General features: G+C 38.0%; 1 protein-coding gene across 2 annotated transcripts in view; it reads right to left on the reverse strand.

Annotated features, from left to right (window-relative positions):
• Nucleotides 1-2649: 2649 nt before the first annotated feature.
• Nucleotides 2650-22755, reverse strand: part of kif26bb (kinesin family member 26Bb) — a 36351-nt gene continuing 16245 nt past the window's right edge. Inside the window, exons 8-15 of one of the 2 annotated variants that reach the window (XM_030129047.1) lie at nucleotides 20908-21176; nucleotides 19630-19807; nucleotides 19302-19455; nucleotides 18469-18628; nucleotides 15188-18323; nucleotides 8441-8610; nucleotides 7326-7476; nucleotides 2650-4312 (exon numbers count right to left, since the gene is read on the reverse strand). In XM_030129047.1, the coding sequence (XP_029984907.1) occupies nucleotides 4089-4312; nucleotides 7326-7476; nucleotides 8441-8610; nucleotides 15188-18323; nucleotides 18469-18628; nucleotides 19302-19455; nucleotides 19630-19807; nucleotides 20908-21176 (4442 nt within the window). In that variant the 3' untranslated portion in view covers nucleotides 2650-4088. The remainder of the gene's footprint in view (nucleotides 4313-7325; nucleotides 7477-8440; nucleotides 8611-15187; nucleotides 18324-18468; nucleotides 18629-19301; nucleotides 19456-19629; nucleotides 19808-20907; nucleotides 21177-22755) is intronic. The other variant, XM_030129048.1, reaches the window with a different exon arrangement.

Raw genomic sequence — 22755 nt, forward strand, 5'->3', positions numbered from 1 at the left:
GACAGTATAGAAAGTGCACATTACATTTTACTGTAGACTGTATCACCACAGCATTTGCCATTTGTAGATATACCTCTGCCATTCCTTAAATTCAGCCTGCAACACATAGAGTTGGACAGGAGTGTTTTAGGGCTGATAGTAAGTAGGAGTTAATTATATGATAATGTGGCTGCTTGGAACAGGTGATGTGAACTCACAAGTGTCTTCCAATAAAGGTCTGGTCTGTTAGGAGCAAAGACGGGCCAGTTTGTCAACAAATGCACAAAAAAGTATTGGAATGTTTCAAAAGAATGTTGCTCAAAGACAGATACGAGGGGATTTGGATATTCCACCCACTACAGTGCAAGATGCAATAGGCTCTATGCAGAGCCCTACTACTTCCTGAACTTCGGACAGCTCCTTTACTTCCTGTGTTTCATTATTGGATACATTGATTAATCAAGGTGTGCCTTACCACAGTAGTCACAACAAGAAGTAGCAGGCACACCTGGATTAATCACTGCGTCCAATAATGAAAGACAGGAAGTAAAGGAGCTGCCTGAAGTTCAGGAAGTAGTGGGGCTGTGCATAGAGTCCATTAAATTGTTTAAAAAATCCGGTTGTATTTCATTTTATAAATGGCAAGGGTTCAAGCCTAAGCTGAACAGTGAACACTGCAAGGAAACCTCATCTTAACTATGTCCAGAAGCATTATGGACTTCCCTGGTTCAGAGGTAATTTAGATGGATCATCATTGAGGAAGTTTATATAAGGCAATACTTGGCCTCTTGCCTGTCTACATTTGTACATTAGAAATTCTGATACCTATTCTCTCTGTAAAAATAATCACAAGTTGTTTCCTGTTCCATTCACACGTACAAAAATGGGTCGAAGGGCTTTTGTTTACTCTGCACATTATACACAGAATCAGCTACAGAAAGGAACTATCTGAGTTAATTTCTTTGAGTGCTTTTAAGACCAAACTTAGAGTTCTTGAGGCCAACTCCATAACCCGGACTTGTTTTTCTTAATCTGCTCATAAATGTTATTTTTACTAACTGTTTATTGTCAACTGTGTCTGTTGTATGGATTTTAATGGTGTAATCCTGTAACTGTGTGTTGTATTTGCTGCTACCTATCTTGGCCAGGACTCCCTTGTAAAAGAGGTTCTTAATCTCAATGGGATATTTCCTGGTTAAATAAAGGTTAGATAGTAATTTTTTTTTTTTTTTTAAGTATAAATGTGGATTGTGCTCAAAACAATCAGTATCCAGATCTTCCCTTTGTTGTAGTTTGTACTTTTCACTCTCTATTTTCTTACATTCGTTCCTGATAGGTTGCACAACCTGTCCAGTGTTTGTCTGTGTCATCCTGTGTATGTGTCGTTTGTTGTTCTTTCTCGTACATTGTCCACCTGGTCGAGGCAGATTGTAACCTCCCCAGAGCCTGGAGGTTTTTTCCTCTGTAAATGTTTTTTCTTCCTCCCCATTTTCACCTTGGCTCACTCCTGAAGAATTTGTTGGGTTTGGTCTGAATTAGCAAAGTGCCTTCAGATAATTATTTATTATGATCAGCGTTACATAAATAAAATTTAAATTAATTGAATTTCTTTGGTGAAGTGCATGCCATGTGCACAACCAAAGATGAAAAGGACCAATCAGACTGTTACCACCAATAGTCCAGAAGCCAGGGTCTGTCAGGGTTTGGGGTTGTGTCATTGTCCTAGCAACAAAGTCCGAATGCTGTTGAACACCTAAAGAAGAGGAAGAAGAGGATAAAATGATTCCTGAAAGACTTCATTACTAGGTGCCCTTAACCCTTTCTAGGGCACTCATAGAAATATTCTAAAATTCAAAATTTCAACCTTAGTGTGACCTAACAAGACTTTATTACTTTTGTGAAATTTTTCAACGTTTTTTATTATGTAGAAAATCAAGGTCAATGAAATTACCATATTTAGTTCCTTACCCACAAGTGGCAAAAAAACACACAAAAAAATCCAAGAAGTAAATGTAGAAAATACAAGACAAACACATGTAAAGTCAAAGGAACGTGTATTTTTGAACATTAGAACATCACTTTTAGAACATTACAACGTAAGTGCTGATACAGACACCTTTCAACATACACATGACACTTTGAACATCATTCCTTACATTAGTACCATTACTTCATGGTACTTAGCAAAGCAGTTACGCTCACTGTTCGTGCAGAGGTGGACCTTACAGACCATGTAGACCACATTGGACCTAAGAGTGTTGCCTCACTATCCTCACTCGAATTGTTACTGTCACTGTCTTATAATGTATGCAGAAATGACCGAAAATAGTCATTTGCATGGTAAAGGGTTAAAAGAAATGTCAATATAACAAATTCATTAATGCTTTACTGTCTCTTTATACCGTGTACTTCTTTTAAAAATGCACTAAAAGTGTCAAAATTGTGTCAAAAAGTGTTTATTTTGAAAACACGATTTCATGAAATGAAATATAATCTATTGTCTTGTTTTCAGTGTGATACAGGTCAAAGACAATTAACTAATCATAGTTTTAATTTAAACACTGACCCAACCTGCTTGGATTTAGGGTTGTAAAAAAAACAAAAAAAACAACCTCTTTGCAGAAGAGAAGAAATGGACAGTCACAGACACACAAGTGTGGTTGAATCAGGAACAGTATATGGTCTTTATTATTGACAAAATCAAACACAGAATACAACTGAACTGTGGTCAAATGTTTACAGTGACACACAACATGCTGATTTATAAGACACCACAAAACAAAGCTCCAGTGTTTTATGTGTGTTTAAAATGCATTTGTCTAAGTAGAAAACCTATGGCAGCGCTGTCCGCTGCACACTCAGCGCATTCTCTCCAATTGGCTCAGTGACATTGATGCCACAAGGCTCTTCAGGCACAATGACGTTATTTCTCTAATGTAATTATTTCTCCATTACACTGAGAGGAGAATCCACATTTTTTATTCGGGCCCCCCAATCATTTACTAATGTGTTTTAGGGGCCTGTTATTGATCATGAATCGCCATCATCTGAAGAGAGTAAAAAATTCACACTGTTGTCCCAGTCGGCTGTAACTTTCACTGGACCTCTCAGGCAGTTAGTGGAAAACCAATTTGCTTCCTGCTTTACATCCTGCATTATTTACCAAAAACACTTTTTCAAGAGTTTTAAAAGATATTCAGCACCAAAATGTATATACATCAGCGTAGCATGGCTTTTAGACACTCAGTAGGAAAATACAGGTAACAGCAATGGTCAAATATCTTAAAAATCATAGATGAAAAAAGCATAATCTTTGGGTAAATTAATCATTTCATTAGGTTGAGACAGCTTTGTGTTTTCACTTTCTGCACAAAAATAATAACAAAAAAAGATGCACAGTCAAGTTTCAGTAGTGACGTTTCTTTTTTGTTTTGTTTTTTTCACCATTTTTTAATCTTTATAGATAACACAAAAAAATGTTTTTTGCCCTAAGTTTATTCTGTGAGTCACAGTGGATACTTGAAGTGTTAAAGATGCTGAGGTACGCATCCTGAAATTACTTAACTGAGTTAAGAAATTCACAAAGGTGCTTTCTTTTGATAGTAAATAGCCCTGCACTGATGTTACGATATGTTATGACAAGTATCTACAGTAGTTGCGTTATTGTCATGAAGTGATACGAAGTGTCTCAAAGCCTTTTCATGGAAATAAGAATATAGAGCGTCTGAATTTATCACCTTTAAGTTAGCATTGTAATGTCTGTTATACTCCATATTAAGAAATAACAAGAAAAGAGGGGTTTCAAGAGTTATTTCAAGCTATATTTAAAAAGTATTAAATTAATGCTTTGTGCCGTTATTAAGTTGGGAACTTGCATCATGGTGTAATCAATGCCTCATAATGGAATAAGAGTAGATTTTAAGGTTTTAAAACAGATTAAACTGTTATTGTGAACATGTCCAGGAAGTACTGTACCTACTGTATCGTACCAGACCAGACCGTGGCACCAGGTTAAATTAACTGGACAAGAGGTAAAGTGTGGGTTAACGAAAAGAAAAGTGCATATTTTCACTTTGTCCTTCAAAATAAATAATAGATACATAAATGCTTCAATGCTTTCTAGAATTCAGCTCAGATGCCCTTGAAGCCATTTTTGCTCCGGCACTTCTTCGCCGTCGCTTCTTTTGCTGCCTCCTGGGAGTGACGTCAAAGGAGGTGACCACCATGACACTGGCTTTGCAGACGTTGACCCGGTTCTCCAGCCGAGACGTCACCACCTCAAGAGCCTCCAGGTGCTCCAGGGAGTCGACTTCGAACGTCTGCCACAGATCGACTGAAAAAAGGAGAAGTCAGATAAAGGCTTTAACCATTGGTTTAGTAAAGGATTTTCTTGCAGTTGAACCACATTTACTTGAATGTGAAGGGATATTCATGTTTATCTGCCCTGTTCCCCAAATAACCAAATCTACACAGTAGGGCTGAGGAAAACAAACCTGAAGCAAAAATATGTTCTGTAACTCACTACAGTTTCCAGGCAATGAGTAAAAAGGTTCACAAAAGCATGAATCTTGAAACACAACAAACAAAATACATTTTGCAAACTTGAATATTTTTAGAAATGGAGCTGTTGCAAAAAACATCTCTTGGACATTATACTTTACACCATAACTGAGAAATGGTTTTGTATCATATTTTCTGACCATATACAATATAATTTTTTCAGGTGAATAGTTAATGATTAAACAGCTTTGCTAAGTTTCAAAGGTCAGTACGGTCACTGTATTTTCAGAATCAAGCACAAAGGATTAAGCTTCTTAAAACTCTTCACAACATATATGCAACAGACATGACTGTTTAGGTTCTCACATGTCCATCTCTGCATGACACTTAAGTCACCAGATTAGATATTGTATATAGTGTCATACTAATAATAGTTAATAGTAAGTAATGGACATTTTATTCACATAGCACTTTGTTGGTATAAGAACAATATGCTACAAAGGTGCTATATACAGTTAATAAATAAATACATTATTGTTGTAATGTATTTATTTAGTAACTGTTTGTTTCTATAATTGTTTAACCTTGTTTTTACTTTTAGCCCCCTCATCCCTTTCCCCTCAAGGAGCCACTGCTCTTTGATCAGGCTGCATTTGTAAATAAGAAAATGTTCTTAATTGCTTGCCTGGGTAAATAAAGGTTAAATAAATAAATGAATAAATAAATAAATGAATGAATGAATGAAAGAAAAGGTTAAAAACTTAACAAAACACAAATTCAACTGCAAAAAACTATAGACCCTAATAAAGTTTCAAAACATATTCTTAAATTGATGACCAACAAGTGAACAGAAGCTAAAATAGGAGCAAGACAATAACACCTCCCCTTGTAATCCTTCACCATAACATCAAAATATAACTTTGTGAGCATGTTTGATTTAGGACATATAATGCAAAATATATTATCACAGAATGTAAAATGCCTGCTCCATGGTTTTGCAAATGACCAGGGCCCCAAACTGTCTAGGTGTTCAAAATGTAGAGCTTTAATATATATATATATATATATATATATTTTTATTTTTTTTTTTTTTTTTTAAATTACATATCAAGTCAAATTTGGCACCCAGACTAATATTAAACATGGTAACGTCCTCATGAAATGCCTTAATGGCTATTTGTTTTTGCATAGGTAAGCATTTCCTGTAAACACAAGGATCATCTTCCACATGAAAACATCCAATTGCTCTGATTGGTTGACTCCTCATGTGAAGTAAACACCCATAATGACCCTGTGATGAGTCCTAACTGCTACTGGCATGTGGGTCCTCTGCAGGGCATTTAAGAATTACAAAAATTAACTACATTTACCCTTTCATGCACGAATTATGAGAACCTTAGTCAAGATTTTTTTCTTCAGTGTTTAGCCATGGAAAAAACAATGTGATCGAGTTTTTTTTTCTATGGAGTTACAAAAATATCCATGCATTTAATTTCTGAAGTAAAGAAACGTGTTTAAAACCCAATATCAGAGAGTGATATGAAAACAATGAAATAAAAACATTTTTAATGCTGCTAATCTGATGTCTTCTCACATTTTAACATATTTTAATGCTAGTAATTACTCACTTCATGGAGATAATATGCAAAAAAAACCTTCTTGTCTAACAAATAACAATTGATTTACACTCAAACATGTTAGTGCAGATCAGGTTTATCAAGAACAGCAAAGTTACAGTAATGATCTGAATTACAGTGTATGGGATGGTGCATAAGCGTCCACTTTGTTGGCTGATATGGAACTAAAACAATAAAACCCATTAATATACAAGAGAACAGCTGGAGAAGAACTGTCCACTGGAGTGGACAGTGCATGAAAGGGTTAATGCAGGATCACAGGCTGAAAATTGTTTTCCAGGAAATGCCAAACCTAAAAACACATACTGGTTTAGATGGGTGAGACACTGGTATATTATTGACATGTAGACCAAAAACTAACATATGGGATTTCATGAGGACTGTAAATGGTGTCTTTAACATATACTCTGCACTGTAAAATATAACATGTTGTTTCAACTTAAAAATATGAGTAAAAGGGCTGCCTTAAATTTTCATGTTAAATAAACGACACGTTCTCTTAACATGCACCATGTTGTCTCAATGAAATATGCCTTGTTGTGTGTACCTGTGTCTTTGTTTTTTGGACATAAATTTGTTAGCTGAACTCTTAGGGCAGTTGAACTTAAAAAATTAAATGTGTAGACACCAGTTTTCTAGTTCGGTTGACTGTAATTTCCTGTAATTAATAATCACTTGTAATTAATAATAAGAATTATTATTATTATTATTATTATTATTATTGTTATAACTGCGCTGGTTTCAGTTAAAAAAAATACTAAGTTCAAAATCTTTTTTGCTTCCATAATTTCTAACAATGGACGTGCATACAGTTGAGGCAATTTCTTAAACAAAATAAATACATAATGTGCGTTATAAAATGGATTCTCAGCCTCAAAACAAGGCACAAAAAAGCAACAGTAAGTTCACAACCAGAAAAGGCACCTGCCAGTTGTCCATGATGCATTTGGACATTACATCACCAAAACGTGATGACACAGGGCTTTCCTCCACCCACTCTCCTGAACTGACACTGAAGTTAAGTTGACGGAATTTACTAAGTTATTTAGACAAGGATTTTCAAGATAAGATATGAGACATTTTTAACTTGTATTTTTTGTGTTATTACAACAAATCAAGTAGTCAGTTGTTGTTCAAACATAGATTAACATGTTAGCACAACAAATGGGCCAAATTACATTTTACAGTGTGATAAATAATGCCACTAACATTCTTGGTTCCACTTGGTGGGCTCCAGCATGAGGTTGTGCTTGGCCTGCTCTAGCTCTCTCCTCAGGTTGTTGTATTTGGCTCGGACCTCGGAGATCCTCTGTTGGCGGTGCTCCAAAAACTTCAGCTTGGCACTGAAGCACACGGGCCCCTGAAAAACATTAACATATACATGCATTTAACTACTCCCATTTACCCTCATGCAGCACATTATTATTAATGAAGATCCTTTAACTCAGTGTATCTTTCTAGATAAACCCCCTTTATCTGTCATTTGCATTTCTCATCAACAAAAACCTCTGGCAAGAGTGACTGTAACACAGTGTTTGGCTTCTAAGCACACTGAGATGTTGGCTGTTTTAGAGGTTAGATGAACAACAGCACCCCCCTCCTCCACACACACTTATAAACACCATGTAAGGGCAGGGACAACACCTCTGGGGAATTTAACAAGACAGGACTGGAAGGTCCTAAATAGAATTACTCTCTGATTATATTAACCTTTTTATACAGAGGGGACGTTTTCAAAGAGAAACAAAAAGGACATTTAAATATGAAGCACGTAACACAGTGCTACACTGTTATAATACACAACTATATGTTATTATGTAATTTTCACCCACCCAATGAAAAATTTAATCATACACAAAAGAGTAATATATAGTTTCTGTCAATACCTAAAATAGATTTTAATAATCATAAATATATTTTACTGCTCCATGTTAAGCATCAGTTTTGTTCTTTGTGTTCTTAGCTGCTGCATTGACCCAATTTCCCCATGTGGTCATTAAAATTGTATCAAAGTTGGCGTGCTTGAGACTGGCGGGGGTGGGGAAATGTCTCATGAGGCCAGACTAAACATCATGGGGGTATGACTTCACCAGATGCACCAGATGCACCATATTTTGTTTGAAGGATTATTCTTAACCTGTACTTACCCAGGGTCAGTCACTGGCTCTTGTAACCGTTCATATATTTCACATGCATTAACTCCTCCTAGATGACGCAAACATCCATCGTCAATATGCTGATACTGCGACCGGTCGCCAGTTGCGGTCATACATTACACTCTGCCTCTTTAACCTCCGCAAAAAGATTCAAAATAAACCCAGCACCTGTTTGTCAGCACCTGCTCTTTTCTGCATCCGCTGCACATTGTCGATTTCATACACCTTGATCTCGTAAGCCTCTGGGATTCCTCGTTCTGCCCACCGTGACCGCAGGCCGCTGTTGGAACGCCTCAGAGACGTGGATGCATCATTGGGAGGATGGCGCTGGTGGGTGCCTACAGCAAGGGGGGAGACCAAGAGAGAGCATTTCACCCACAGAAAAAATATTTAAAGCTGCTGTGGGTGATTTTTTTTTAACCATCATGGGTCAAAATGACAAAATTGTCTTTTAGCATTTTGTAAAATGTATTCTAAGACAAAACTAGACCCCTGAACCTCCTCTTCGCTAAATTTTCATGCTTTAGAAACTCTAGCCAGTGAAAGCTAATACAGGTGTTTCCAGAAAAAAGTGCTTTTTTGACAGTTGTTATTGACCAGATGTTATCAAGACTGGATCTGATGCGTCACTGCTGCTCAGGTTTAAAGATCATACTTGCATTAACACATTTTAGTTATCTAGGGTGTCCATAACGTCTCTTTACAATTTAAAGAAATTATGACAAAAGCAATTGATGAGACATGTTAGATTTATTCTATGTACTCAGTGGTTATCAAAGTTTTTAGTCACATTGTAGGATCATGTGCAATCAAATCATTGGTCCATTTTTCTTCAGTGAGAGATCAGTTACTGCAGATGTTTACCTTGACCTGTTGACTGAATGTGTGGCACCACAACTGGATGACCTTCAACCAACCATCATTTTCCAGCAAGATGGTGCACCACCACATTGGGGACTACATGTTGGTGGGTTCTTAAATCAAATATTTCCAGACCGGTGGATTGGAAGGGATGACCCAGTTCCCTGGACACCTCATTCACAATATATCGCTCCCCTGGATTTCTTTCTGTGGGGTTATGTTAAAGATATTGTGTATCAAACAAAGATATAGGACATCAATGACCTGAAGTCAAACATCACTGATGTCACTGCCACCATTGATAAGGCTATGCTACAGCAAATATAGCAAGAAATCGGCAAAGTCTTGATGTGCTTCTTGCAACTAATGGTGTCCATATATTAAATGCAGCAAAAAAAATTTCAACATCTAATTTTCCTTTTGTAGTAATTTCCACAGATTTGACAATTCTCATTTTCTTATGTAATAAATTAGTTAAATTGTAAAAAGACTTTTTGAACACCCTGTGTATTTTGTTGTAGTCACTCAAAACTTCTATAAGACACACACCACATCAGTCTGTTTGCTTTATAATTTTATTTATTAGCACAACTGACAAACTCTGTTTCTAGATGTAGCACACACATGTAGTTTACACTGATTTGTCATATTTGCTAATTGCTTTGATTCAGTTGTTTTAATTATATTTTCTTTGCGTTGAGTTAGAGCAGATCCTTCCTTCAACCGGTGAAAACATATTGCAGAGCTTAGAGATTTGAGGATTCATTATAATGAGTTAGTACTGATTTTGTCCGTTAGTATACATGTTTCTGTTACTATACTGTAGCTGCAGCTGGAATAAAACATTTTTACGTCTCATAAAATGATTGTGACAGTGTGATTTATTCTTGATAGATTGAATGTAACTGGGACTCAGTATGTAATCATTGCACCAAGTTAAAGGGGATTACTGATGTGTATAAACAGGAATAAAAAGAGGAATATGTCTGAAAACAAAATTATTTCAACTTTGTGGGCAACACTGTATGATTTAAATATGTGTTTGTATGCTTAAAATATATATTTTTGGGAAATAAACCTAGTTTTGTTTCAACTCTACTACTTGATCCCTAGCATCTTTATATTTCAATGTTTACAGTTGAGGACAAAATTATTAGCCCCCCTACAAAAATGTCATTGTTTTAAAGGTATTTCCCGAGTGCTTTTACACAGAGCAACACATTTTTAACACAGCTTTTTTAGATATCCTAGTTTTATTTTGGATGCTTACATGATTTTAGTTTGCACACAGAAATTAAAATATTCCAAAAAAACCCAAAAAGTACCAGTGTCAAAATTATTAGCCCCCCTGATCCTAATAGTCAATTGTGTATCCTTTTTGCTGGATAACAGCCTGCAGTCACAGTATTTTTTTATTACAAGTCTCTGACACTTTTTTTGAGGAATCCCAGCCCATTCTTCTCTGGCAAATCTTTCTAGCTCCTCCAGATTTGGTGGCCTTCTGGCATGGATGTTCTTTTTTAGGTCACCCCGAATATTTTCAATGGGATTTAAGTCAGGGCTCTGTGCAGGCCACTCAGTTACATTCACTTTGGTCTTCTGAAGATAGCTCTTCACCAAGAGAGATGTATGTTTTGGATTGTTGTCATATTGGGAGATGAAGCAATGACCCAGACCCAGTGTTACTGCTGACCGCTTAAGGTTTTCTTTCAAAATCTCCACATCTTTCTTTGTTCATGATTCCTTCCACCTTGACCAGATTTCTAGTTCCAGATGCACTATAGCATCCCCACAACACAATACTCCCACCACCATGTTTCACTGTAGGGACGGTGTTCTTTGGGTTCTATGCCTCTCCCTTTTTTCTCAAAACATAAACGCTGCCTCTATGGCCAAAGAGCTCTAGTTTTGTCTCATCAGATCATAGGACACACTTCCAGTATGCATAATGTTTCTCCAGGTTGTCCTGAGCATATTTAAGTCTGGCTTAAAGGTGTCTCTTCTTCAAAAGTGGAGTTTTTCTTGGTCTGCATCCTCTCAGTCCATTCCAGTTCAGAGCTATAGTGACTGTCTTCTTAGAGACTATGATTCCTGATGTGGCCAAGTCATTCACCAGTGTCTTGGCAGTTGTTCTGGGGTCTTTAGACCCATCTCTCACTAGTTTTCTTTCCAGGGTCTTTGAAATCTTTCACTTCCTATCTCTGCAAGGCTTGTTCTGTACTGTGTGGCTCTTTTGAATTTCTGGATTATACTTCTCACTCCAGTTCTTGACACTTGGAAATGCTTGGATTGCTTTGTGCATCCCTCTCCTGCTTTGTCTACATCAATAATCATTTTTCTCGGGTCCAAACGGATTTCTCTAGTTTTGGGCATGGTGCTTTCTCAACTGACAGCTCAATGAGCCATACTGAGGCTTTTATACCATGTTTTCACTTAAATGTTAAGTGAAATCACTTGATTCACCTGGTCACTTTTAAACACATCACCTGTGAAGTTACAGCACATCATTGCACAAAAGTGGTTTGTGCCATGACTTAATATATGGTCATTTCTTAAAGGGGGCTAATAATAATGTCCCTGGTTATTTTAGGTTTTTTCTAAATAATGCTGTTTTGGTGTGCAAATATAAATAATTTGTGCCTTCTAAAGAAAACTAGTATGTTCAGAAATGCTATGTTGAAAATTCCTTGCTCTGTTAAAAAAGTACTTAGGAAAATCTTGAAGAAACTTAAAATTTCATAGGGGGGCTAATAATTTTGTCCTCAACTGTACACCCCTCGACTCTGACTCCTTGATGTTTGATTGTGACCTGGAAATCAATCTCGGTGTGCAATCTCGAAGGATGTCACAATTGACTTAGATGCACATCGAGGACCGAGGCTCATGGGTTGGCTGGAAGACCTCTCTCTCCCTCACAGGTGTATCCCCAGTCAGTGCTTTGTGGAAGTTGTGGCAATCAAACCCATGGCAGTTAACAGTGGTGTGACACACTTCTGAATTATACAAACTACAACAGGAGCAAGACTTTAAATATTAATGAAGTCATATTAGTTATTTAAAATGATCAAAAGGGCAATCAAACGTGTGTGTTAAATAAAAAATTATATGAGATCCCTACATCACCTACGCACATTATGCCACATTGTGTTCAAGTTCAAGTTTACATGAACACTCATCAGTCAGAGGTCATAAAATTTGATGGTACATTGTGAACTGAATAACAGACAGATGTTCAACATGTCATATTTAACCCATGTCTAATTAAAATCTTTGAAGTGAAGTTGGCTCATGTTGTCTCAGCTCCTCTCTCCTCACCTCCACTAACATCTCCAGTGGGAAGGAAGAGAAGCTGAAGTGAGGAGTCAAGGAGTCACAACTTGAGAACCATGAAGACCTTGAAGATCACTCATCTTCATATGTATTTGACGCTTATGAAAAAAAAGGATAACTGTCGGAGGAGGCGTATGTCTTATCTGCTCTTTTCTTTTCCTCATTTCTCAACTTTGAACTCTTATGGTTAGATATGAAATGTGGAGATTTAGAGTTTGTTTTCCCCTGAGAGTTAGTCATTAGTTGTCAGCTCAGTTTATAAGCAAACAATTGTCTTGGTTGCCTCCATCCATGATAACTGCTTATTCATTGACTGTAACTGTTTGTAGAGGTAATTTTTCTCTAAAAAAAACTTGCTCTCACTCCCTGCCAATGTTGGGTTAGAAATGCAGTTGCTAAACATCGAAAATGACCAGTAACAACCAGACCAGTTGTTTCTATAAACTTCACATGTGCAAGTCTTGTCTCTGATGTTTTAGATTATTTTAATTTAGTTGAGTATATCTTTGAATTTGGTAAATATTAACGTTTGACAAGCTCAAGTGCTAATGTGGTTACACAAAGTTTGCTGCAACAGATTATAATGATGAAAGTTGTATAATTGTAGTAGGTACACTTAGAATTTATATGAACCAATAAGTACAGTCAGTTAACCTTGGTCCTTGGTCAGTTTTATACAAATATATTTTCATCAGCACACCTAGTTGTCACATAGTTTTTGTCCTGGTCAGTAAGTTTGGAACTCAAAACAACAGGTTAGACTCTCAGATTGTATGTGCAGAGCTTTCATCAAAACATAGATAAGTAAATGACATCAGGGAACACTAGTTACAGAACTGAACTTCATTAACAAGAGATTATGCTGACGGGCATTTAATTCTTATGATCCTCCAGCAGACCTGTCTCCTGTGTCTTATTGCTCTTTCACATGCTCGTTATTTATCGAAATGTTGTTAAATGTTTCTCAGTGTATAATTCCAGTAGCACAACTGGTTTATGTGCACACACCCATCTATATAATTCATCAGCTCTCCTCATTTTCTGTATTCATGCTTCCATTAGTAAGTGGTGCCATTTGGTTCATATATTAATGATGTGAGCTGAAGCTCCACCAGGCTTTTAATGCCAGTAAAGAAATGACGTCTGACGGCATTGTATTGGTGTGTGTCAAGTCCAATTATAGTCACATTAACATTTTATATGGTCAGATTACAAGTCAGCAAATGTTTTGTGGCCATTTCTGACAGTATAGAGTAAAAGTGTCATTTCCTTATCTCTATACAGGTTATATTTTTGTACTCATTCTATTTTTTTTAAAAGCTTTACATTTAGATTAGGAAATTTTCTGGTGACTACTGTTAATTTTTAGCCTAGTTTATACAGTTAATTTTACTAATATAGAGTGATAACAATAATGAATCATTGTCTTCTTTACACGACTGTGCCAAAAGGTTCTTAAAAGACTAAAACTATGACTAACAATGAAAAATGAGGTTGTTAACTCAAGTAATAACAAAAAAGAGATAAGTACAAGTAAAACCACAGTTAACAATGCAACACAATTTCAAATTTAACAAAAATTTTAGATAAAATATTTGTGATTTTTTCAGTGTTAATGGTTGATGGTTTACAACACTACATGCCTTTGCAAAACCTGCAAACAATAGTGTTAAAATTATTATATATAAAAAATTACTATCTATATTATAATACTGGAGGGTCTCAGAGGATCTGTGTGTGTATCCATGCAGTTCTGAGAAATTGAGAAGTTTCTAACTGGCCAATTTGTTACCTACAGTTGAGGAATAATCACATCACATTAAATATCTTGGCAAGTTGATAGAAACAACATTTTAGGAGATTTTAATAATTTTGGAATGCAATAGCCTTACAATCACGTTACTATGCCCATGACAGTTGACTGGAAGCACAGTACCACGCTGCATGACAGGGAATGAAGTTAAAAACAGGAAAGACGCATTTACCCATTTCAGTCCCTAGATATTAATATATTAATTGTTATTTAAATTTTAAAGAATGATTTACCAAATAATTCTTATATCAGTACTTACCCAGCATAAAAACTACCACATCTAGAACATGTGGTTCCCCACGGGTCAACGTGCAAGTATATTATATTTCTTGTGTTTTCTCATCCTACTTTTAAAATAAATCAAGGTTTTCCTCATAATGCTGAAAAAACTGAAACTAAGTGAAAACTAGTAATTTCCACAATATACAACTACCTGTGTGTTAACTATAGCTAATCTAAAGTCAAAAACTAAACTGATTCATGTCTGAGTATGTCTGTATCTAGTATGAAGCTAAACTAAAATCAAAAAATAAACTGAGGGAGTAAACAAAAACAAAAATGAATGAAAACTGTAAAACTATTATAAATTGATGGGGCAATGCAGATTCATCACATTTCCAAAAAGTCCTTTGAGTAAATATCCCAGGTTTAAACCTCTGCCACTTGATATGAATATAGTATCACAAATAAATTCAAGGAAACCAAGGGTAACTTGATTAACAGAAGAATGCATTCATCTAAAATAGTGAATGCTGTGAGTATAAGATGTTCAAAGTCTACCCTAACTTTTGACTTTGAGATCACACTCACTAAATGAACACATACCAGTAACATGAAGGATTACTTCTTGCTTCTAGAAACAAAGTAACCAAATTGTGTTCATGAAAGTCCAGTATTTGTTGTTATTTTACCTGTGCTGCCTCTCTTGCGAGATGAGCGGCTGCTGCGAGCCACACTGAGGAGAGAACTGCTCCGGTCGCTGACTGAATCTCTGTTTGAGGTGCTGCTGGCGGTGGCCTCGCTGTCCCTCACCATGCTGTCATAACCACTGCTCACCATGCTGTTCCTGTTAGAGAAATGGAGAGACGTCTTCCCCATAGCTGGTGGTAAATCACCACTCAACACACTTGTGGTGTCACTGGCATAACCACTCATGTGACTGGGTGTACGGGGATCTGTTACTTGGCTGTATGGAGAGGGAAGAGGGGTCATTTGGTCCAGTCCTGATGTAGGACTGCCGGCCCTTTCCTTAAGCAGGTCTGATATCCTGCCATTGACAAAACCCTGAATAGCAGATTTTGTGGATGAGCATGTGGAGCTCTGGCTTGGGGTCCGACTGAGGGAGTGAGATGAGCGTGGAGGGGAAGAGGAAAAAAAGGAAGAGGTCCGCTCAAAGTTAACACTTTTACTGTCTGGGGAGAGACTGGCACTGCGGTTGATGGACTGTCGCAGGCTTTTGTGGGGAAGACTGAGGTTCTTGATGCTGGGGGCAGACGAGCGACGAACTTTGGGACTAGACATCTTAAGCTTACCCACAGCGGAGAGTTTGGTTTGGGAATGCCTTGCAGATTGAGAGGGATGGTTTTCAGAAGGGAAGAAGTGGTGACCCTGGTCCAATCGAGGATTCTTGCGGGGGCTCCGACTAGCCCTTGGTAAAGTACAGTCTCCCTCATTATATCCTTTGTAACTAGTACCCCTACAAGCAGCCTCAGTATTTGCTTTGGAACTCCCTTTAGAGCTAATAGAGGTGTTGCTGCTGCTGTTTCTATCAAAAATGGGCAAGTCCCTGGGGGTCCTCTCAAGGGAGTTTGTCCTGCTAGCAAGCTGTTCAAGTTTGACACTGAAGAGCCTGCTGCTGTCCTCTAAGGGTGACTTCAGCCTCCCACTGATATTATCCTGTTTCATGTTCAGACTTGACATTTCAAACAAAGATGCCACACCTTTTTTAAGAGGGCAACTAGCATCCTGTTTATACTCTGTTACATACTTCAGTGGAGATGAGACATGGGCATTGTGGTTAGCTGGGGAGCACTGTCTGCCCTTCCTCCTCTCCAGGGTTACCCCTGGGCTGCATGGGGTGGATGATGTCATTCCTCCTGGGTCAATGTGGTCGGCCATATGACGGCCATTGTAGCTATCCTTGTACTTGGCATTCTGCCAACCTCCAGGCAAACTACTTGTTTTAAAGGAAGAAGGGGAGGTTTCTTGGCAACCAGGTGAAACACCAATTCTCTTGGGAGAATTCCCATCACTTTGGCAAACAAGCTCTCCCCCCACTGCGCTCTTTGGAGTGTTAGTGGAACAAACATGTTCTCTCTCTCTAAAATGGCTCTTGTCTGTATTTTTTGGTCTTTTTCTGCACATCTTGTTTTCAGCCATTTCCTCCCCACAAGTTGAATCCTCCAAAATTACTGTTTTACATGCAATTTGAGTAAATGCTGAATCACACACCTTGTCTAACTTTTTAACATGAGTTTCAGGAGCAAAGATCTCATTCTTCTGCTCAAGAAACTTCATTTGCTCTGGACATTTGACATCAATCCTTGTGTTCTCACACCTAGACTTGACACCAGTTAAAGTGCCCACTGGTTTTTCTTGTTTGTTTGGACAGTCCAGATCACAATCCATGTCTGTGTTAATCAACATTGGATTAATAAATGATGGTAGAACCCTTCTTTCCCTTCTGAAATGATACTGGGTCTTTTCAGTGTCAGCCTCTGTGGTTACAGAGGTTTTGGTTGTGTTCTCTGGAGCTGCAGATTCCTCACTGACATTACTGATAATTCTTATTGCCTGAGAACTGGTGGAACCTTGAGCATGTGCTGGTGACTGTCCAGCATCTCTGAAACAAATAATGTTTCCACCTGTCCTCCCAGTGCTTATGGCTCCACTGATGGTCACTTCCTCTACCATAGAGAAGACAAGTTCATCCTGACCTTTCTGGTCAAGTGGCTGTTGAACAGTCACTGTGATAGTAGCCTTCATTTCCTTATTGTCCACTGTGGGGAGATTAGGTAAGACATCCCCAAGTATAACACTGTTTACTATCGACTGTGAAGATGAGCATGTGGAAGAGGGAGAAATAGGAGAGCTCTTTCCAACAGGTGAGGTTCTTTTGTCTGGTTTGAACCAATCAGCAGCTTCAGCAGTTTCCTGTTTTCCTGTGGATTGGAGTCCAAAGGCAGGGGAACTGGTAATGCCTGTAGGCTGAGCATCCACATCACAGTGCTGTGAAGACTTTACTTTATTATCAGACTTAAGTGTTCCAGTATCAGGCAACTCAGAACGAAAGGCCAGACCAAGAGTTTGATTCAGCAGTTCTTCACTAGAGCTGGTTCCACTACACTCCTCGCAGTCATACAACCCTGAATCCTCTCTCTGAAAACTGTCTCCAGGGAAGGCACCATCTGTTTGCTTTTCTGCAACAAATGTCTTACTGCACCCCTGTTTCAACAGCTTCTGTGTAGCCTCTGAAGTTTCATTAGCTAATTTCAGTGTTTCTTTCAGGGGCTCAGATTTAGTAATATTGTTAACAGAAGGGCCTTTGAAAGAAGATTTGAGCAAATCCATTGTTTCACTTCCATCGATGCAACCCAAACGCTCTTGAAGCTCAGCAAATGTGTCACATTTAAGACAGTCCCTTTCAGGTGGCTTTATTTCTGATTTCAGTGCTTCAGTAACAGGTTCTTCTTTTTTCCTCTCTCCCTGCAGCTGAGGAATTTTCAGAAGCTCTTTGAGAAGAGCAGTGAACTCTGGGTCTTCCATGTCAGACTTGTTAGGGTGCAAGGATGGAATGATAGGCACAAATTTGGGTTGTGCTAGTCTTGGGGCAGCTTTTGCCTGAACCGAGCCATCTGAGTCTATCTGGATGACTGTATCACAGGACTGGTCACTGCTGGAACGCTCATCGAATTCATTGCGTAGGCGAAAAGGACGGGTGTCAACATCTACCTCTTCTGTGGAGTGGAATGCTCGAAGAGACAAAGATGGAGTCCCTCTCTTTTCTCTAGTCAAACTTCTTCCACAAGGAGAACATGAGGTGGACTGCTGTTGAGCAAAGATGATTTTAGTATTAGTTCAAGAAGTGGACTGGGTTTGGGATGCAAATTATCTATCAGTGAACAAAGGAACCATCAAAACAGACAACAAAATATGGCTAAATGTTTCTGTCACTACAAGACATGTACAATACCTTTTCCCTCTTTTGCGTTCTGCGGATGCGAGAAGCCAACTGGATTGTGGACAAGGTCTCGTGCAGGTTCGTCAGTGAATCAGCGACCTGAGCAATCACTGCAGTGTGACAATTTACATGACCCATGGACTCTCGAAGAAGCAGAGATAACTTGTTGCTCCTGTAGAGAGGCAGATTTTAGGATGAAGTGTGAGAAATGCCTTACTCTCAAGACATCAATGCAGTTGACAATACCACAATCTTATAACTATTCATTGTTTGATTTGTACTGTTCGATTCTTGATTCTGATTGGACAGGAGTTTAGCAGTCTTTTATTTCTGTAGAACAAATACAGTAATTATACCATAAATAGCAGACAGCACACTGTTACTATTTAGTGAGAGCAATAAAATAATTTTAACATTAATGAGATAATTGTCTAAACAATATTTTTTAATAATGTATTGATTTCTATGACAAATAGCCATGCAGTAAGGGGTAATGTCCAACATCCTAGTCAATACTGCAAAATATACACATTCAAGGTGATTTATGTCTGGATATGTTTGGTTTATTTTGTAGTAATGGCCTGCTCACTGCCCATTATCCCTTACATATGTACCAGTTTTGTCTTAAAGGCACAGTACATAATTTCTGCTACTGGGGACTCAATCAAAATGAAAATGATCATCACAGTTTCATATATGGCATCATAAAGTAGCAGCTGACATCATTTTGGCAGACAAGGTATCTTTTGCTTTTGACAAGCGACCAAAGGACACGTCAAATAGAAGAATGTGTTTCTGTGAATGTGAAAATGTTACATATTATGGCTTTGAAGCCACACTCTTACTTGCTGGGGATGGTTTTATGTCCACTCAGCAGAGACAAGACAATAGGGCCCAGTTCAGAATATGGATATTTAGTTTTGCAGTTGCTGTGTTGAATCCCGCCACTCATACCCCTACACACATCTATCAAGGTCAGTTTGGTGGGGCCACGTGAACCTAGAAATCAGAGAGAAGAAAACAGTGTAAACACAAAACACTTTACATTTAAAATCTGCAAATGTTTAGGGAGTCATTAGAGAATGGCAGTAAATAAGCAGTGAAATCAGGGTTAACTGTAGAAATCATTTAATGCCAAATCCCACTCTTGAAGAGTAAGTAAGTCATTACAACCTTTGCCAATGGTGCTGCTTTCTGTACGAGGGGGCTGGACGTGTAGAGTGAAGAACATTATGGAACTGTGGGACAGGTAAGTGACAAAGTCAGTGTGACGACGTGCTGTGATGGCAGCATCCAGGAGGGAAGCAGCACGTTCAGCAGTGGGAGCCTTAACCCGGTTGTGGTTTCGTATCTGCAAGGAGTGGAAAGGACAGTCAAATCTAATGTGAGTGAAAGCAATCCATTTCATGTGGATGGATGAGATCCATTTATTATATAATTGGAAATGCTTTTGTGATCATGACCAATCTTTACTGTTGGGAAATAGTGAAACATGAATTTAGATTATATACTGTATACGTTTCTTTTCAGATTCTCAGCTCCTCCAACAACTGTAAAATAATACTTTGATCTCAAGTTTCCCAATGAAGCAGAGCCAAGCATTTCTTATTAATTTGTCAGAAAGAAAAAGTACAGCCTTAGTAGTGTACTTTTCAGAATTAGAGCAGTTTTTACCCCTCGGCCAACTTCAGGCTGAAGGGGTATTGTAATCATTTTGTCATCTGTCCGTCTGTCTGTCCATTCAACAATGTAATCGTAACATGTCTTAAGAATGCATTGACATATCTGCACCAAATTTAGACTGTGGATGCATCTTGGCGTGGAGCACAAGCCTATTGAAAATAGGTCACCTTGACCTACTTTTTCAGGGTCAAATGGGGACATGTCCTTTCAACAACGTATTTGCATTATCTGAAGAATGCATTGAGATTTCCGCACTAAATTTACACTAAGACAATCTAATCTAAATTATGGGGCAGTAACTTTCAACAGAATCTTACACTATATTTGGCCAAGGGGGATTAAAAGTGTGCAATACGTTATGTTTATATGTTACAGAGGCTGACTTGACGAAGCAGTTACATACCTACTTTTTAATCACTTCATATGAGTCTTTGGTTATATTCTCCAAGGGAATACAGTAGCTTTTTGTCATTGGCACATGCATCATTTTACTTATCAATCAGGAACAGCACACAAAACAGGATTGTCTGTTTCACCTGTGTTATTTCATTGCAACATGACCAGAGGCTCAATTTCACTAAACGTTAGTGCAGTAGCTACTATATTCTATTGTTCAGTGGTGTATTTTTATTACAAAGGAGATGTAAAATGAGATCCTAATGTGCTTCTGTTTCCCAATGAGACAGACAGTAAAAACAACAGAATTAGATGAAATCTGTCTTTTTAATGATCCCCCTTGTTTCCACTAACAGGCATTTTTCTTTCTACCTGTATGCCATAGACAGGGTCCTCTTGAAGTCTAATGTGGGTTGGGCTGTCCTGGATACTGCCTAACGACGGGACCACCTCCCCCAGCAGATCCCTCAGAGTGTCCTCCTCTCCGCAGCACAGCTCGATGGCGGACACTGAAACCGACAGATCCGTCCAAGTCTTCTCCCTCCGCCGCTCAATGGCAGTGTACAGCCAGGAGATGGCACAGGGAATCAGGCCGAGGCTCTGGGTGCTCTTGTCACTTCCCACCATGCTGGACCAAGACCCTGAGGCAGATAACAGCAGACTATATATAAACATACATATATATACACATACAGTTGGCCTAAAAACTACAACATCCAGCAAGCACATACACAAAACATATGTATTTATAATCACCCTGTTATAAGCTTTCACAGTTTTTTGCAATTTAGGATTTTGATTCATTGCAAAATTAGACATAACAAAGGGGCTAAACTGAAATCCTTTTAAGATGTATGCAAGAAACACATACATGCATGTATTTACATTTGTCTGTCAAAGCACCTGTATAGATTTTTTTTCTTTTTTCATACAAGCTCCAGTAAACAATTGTTCCAGTATTGCTGATCAACTCAAAATAAAAACAAAAGTAGATTGGCTTCAGAAAAATAATCAGAGTTTTTGTAATCATTATTGCAGGTTTTTACAACAATAAAAACACACAAAGAAATGTAGAATTCCAGTACAGCTTTTGTACAATTGTGGTGCAATGGTAGAAAAAACAATATTTTACGGGATGGTAAGGGATAGAGAGGATGGTTTATGAATTCGACCTCTGTTTGGCTATGGTCACATCACTACATCTACATCATAGCAATGTCGTCGCTGGCTAGACAGCAGGGAAAATGACCCCACCTCAGTGCCTCTGCAGGAATGTCTTGCATTTTGAATACAAATGAGAGTAGAAAGAGATGTTGTTCTTGAATGGAGTGTAAAAAAAAACTTGTATTATTCAACAAGAAGTGTATTGTTGAATTGTAAACAAAGTGAAAAGGATAAAAATGTACTTTTGGTCTTGACAAAATCAAAGGTTTTGTTGCTTTTGTGTAAGCAGAAGAAAAACTGAAATACCTGTACATATGCTGACAGAGCTCAAATAAATGCAGATTAGATATATATAGAGAATCAGTCCAACAAACACCGTAACGTGGATCTGTGCCATACTGTACATATCTCCCTGTGCACTTTTGCCCCACATTAGTTTTGAGATATGAGCCTGCTTTACTCTCTCTCTGGCCGTATCCAAACTCTAATTGAATGAATATAAGAGAATTGGTTTACTCCAATTAGAGGCCAAGCTGCCTGCCGTTATTCAGAGAGAATAGTATTCTGTGGAAGAGATTGATATCCACTGGCTGTGGGCCACATGCAGTCTGTATCGGCCAACTAATTCAATCAGATTTACGGAGAGTGGCGTCATGTGAAAAAGCAGCTCCAAGGAGACCCTGTCCTTACCCTGTGTGTGTGTGTGTATGTCTGCGTGTTTGAGTGTGTGTACTCCAAATCTATTAAACCCTTCAGCGACGCTAAGTGCAGGGTTCCATCTTTCTAATAGCAACATATTACAGTCCATTTTGTTTACACTCCCTTCTGAGCATCAGTAAAATGAAATAAAATACTTGTGTGTTTGTGTACCATATTCTAAAATGTCTGTCAAGTGTAGAGAAGCTTTTAAAAAAGCAACCGTTTTGTATAATTGATGAATAGGCTTTTATTTACAACAGGTGAAAGATGAATGAATAAGTAGGAAAGAGAGAGTGGAAACTGCAACACTTTTCTGTCACTACTGTTTAAAAAGGAGCAAACACAAACACGACAAGA

This window comes from Sphaeramia orbicularis, chromosome 24, assembly GCF_902148855.1.
Source record: "Sphaeramia orbicularis chromosome 24, fSphaOr1.1, whole genome shotgun sequence".
Classification (NCBI taxonomy): domain Eukaryota; kingdom Metazoa; phylum Chordata; class Actinopteri; order Kurtiformes; family Apogonidae; genus Sphaeramia; species Sphaeramia orbicularis.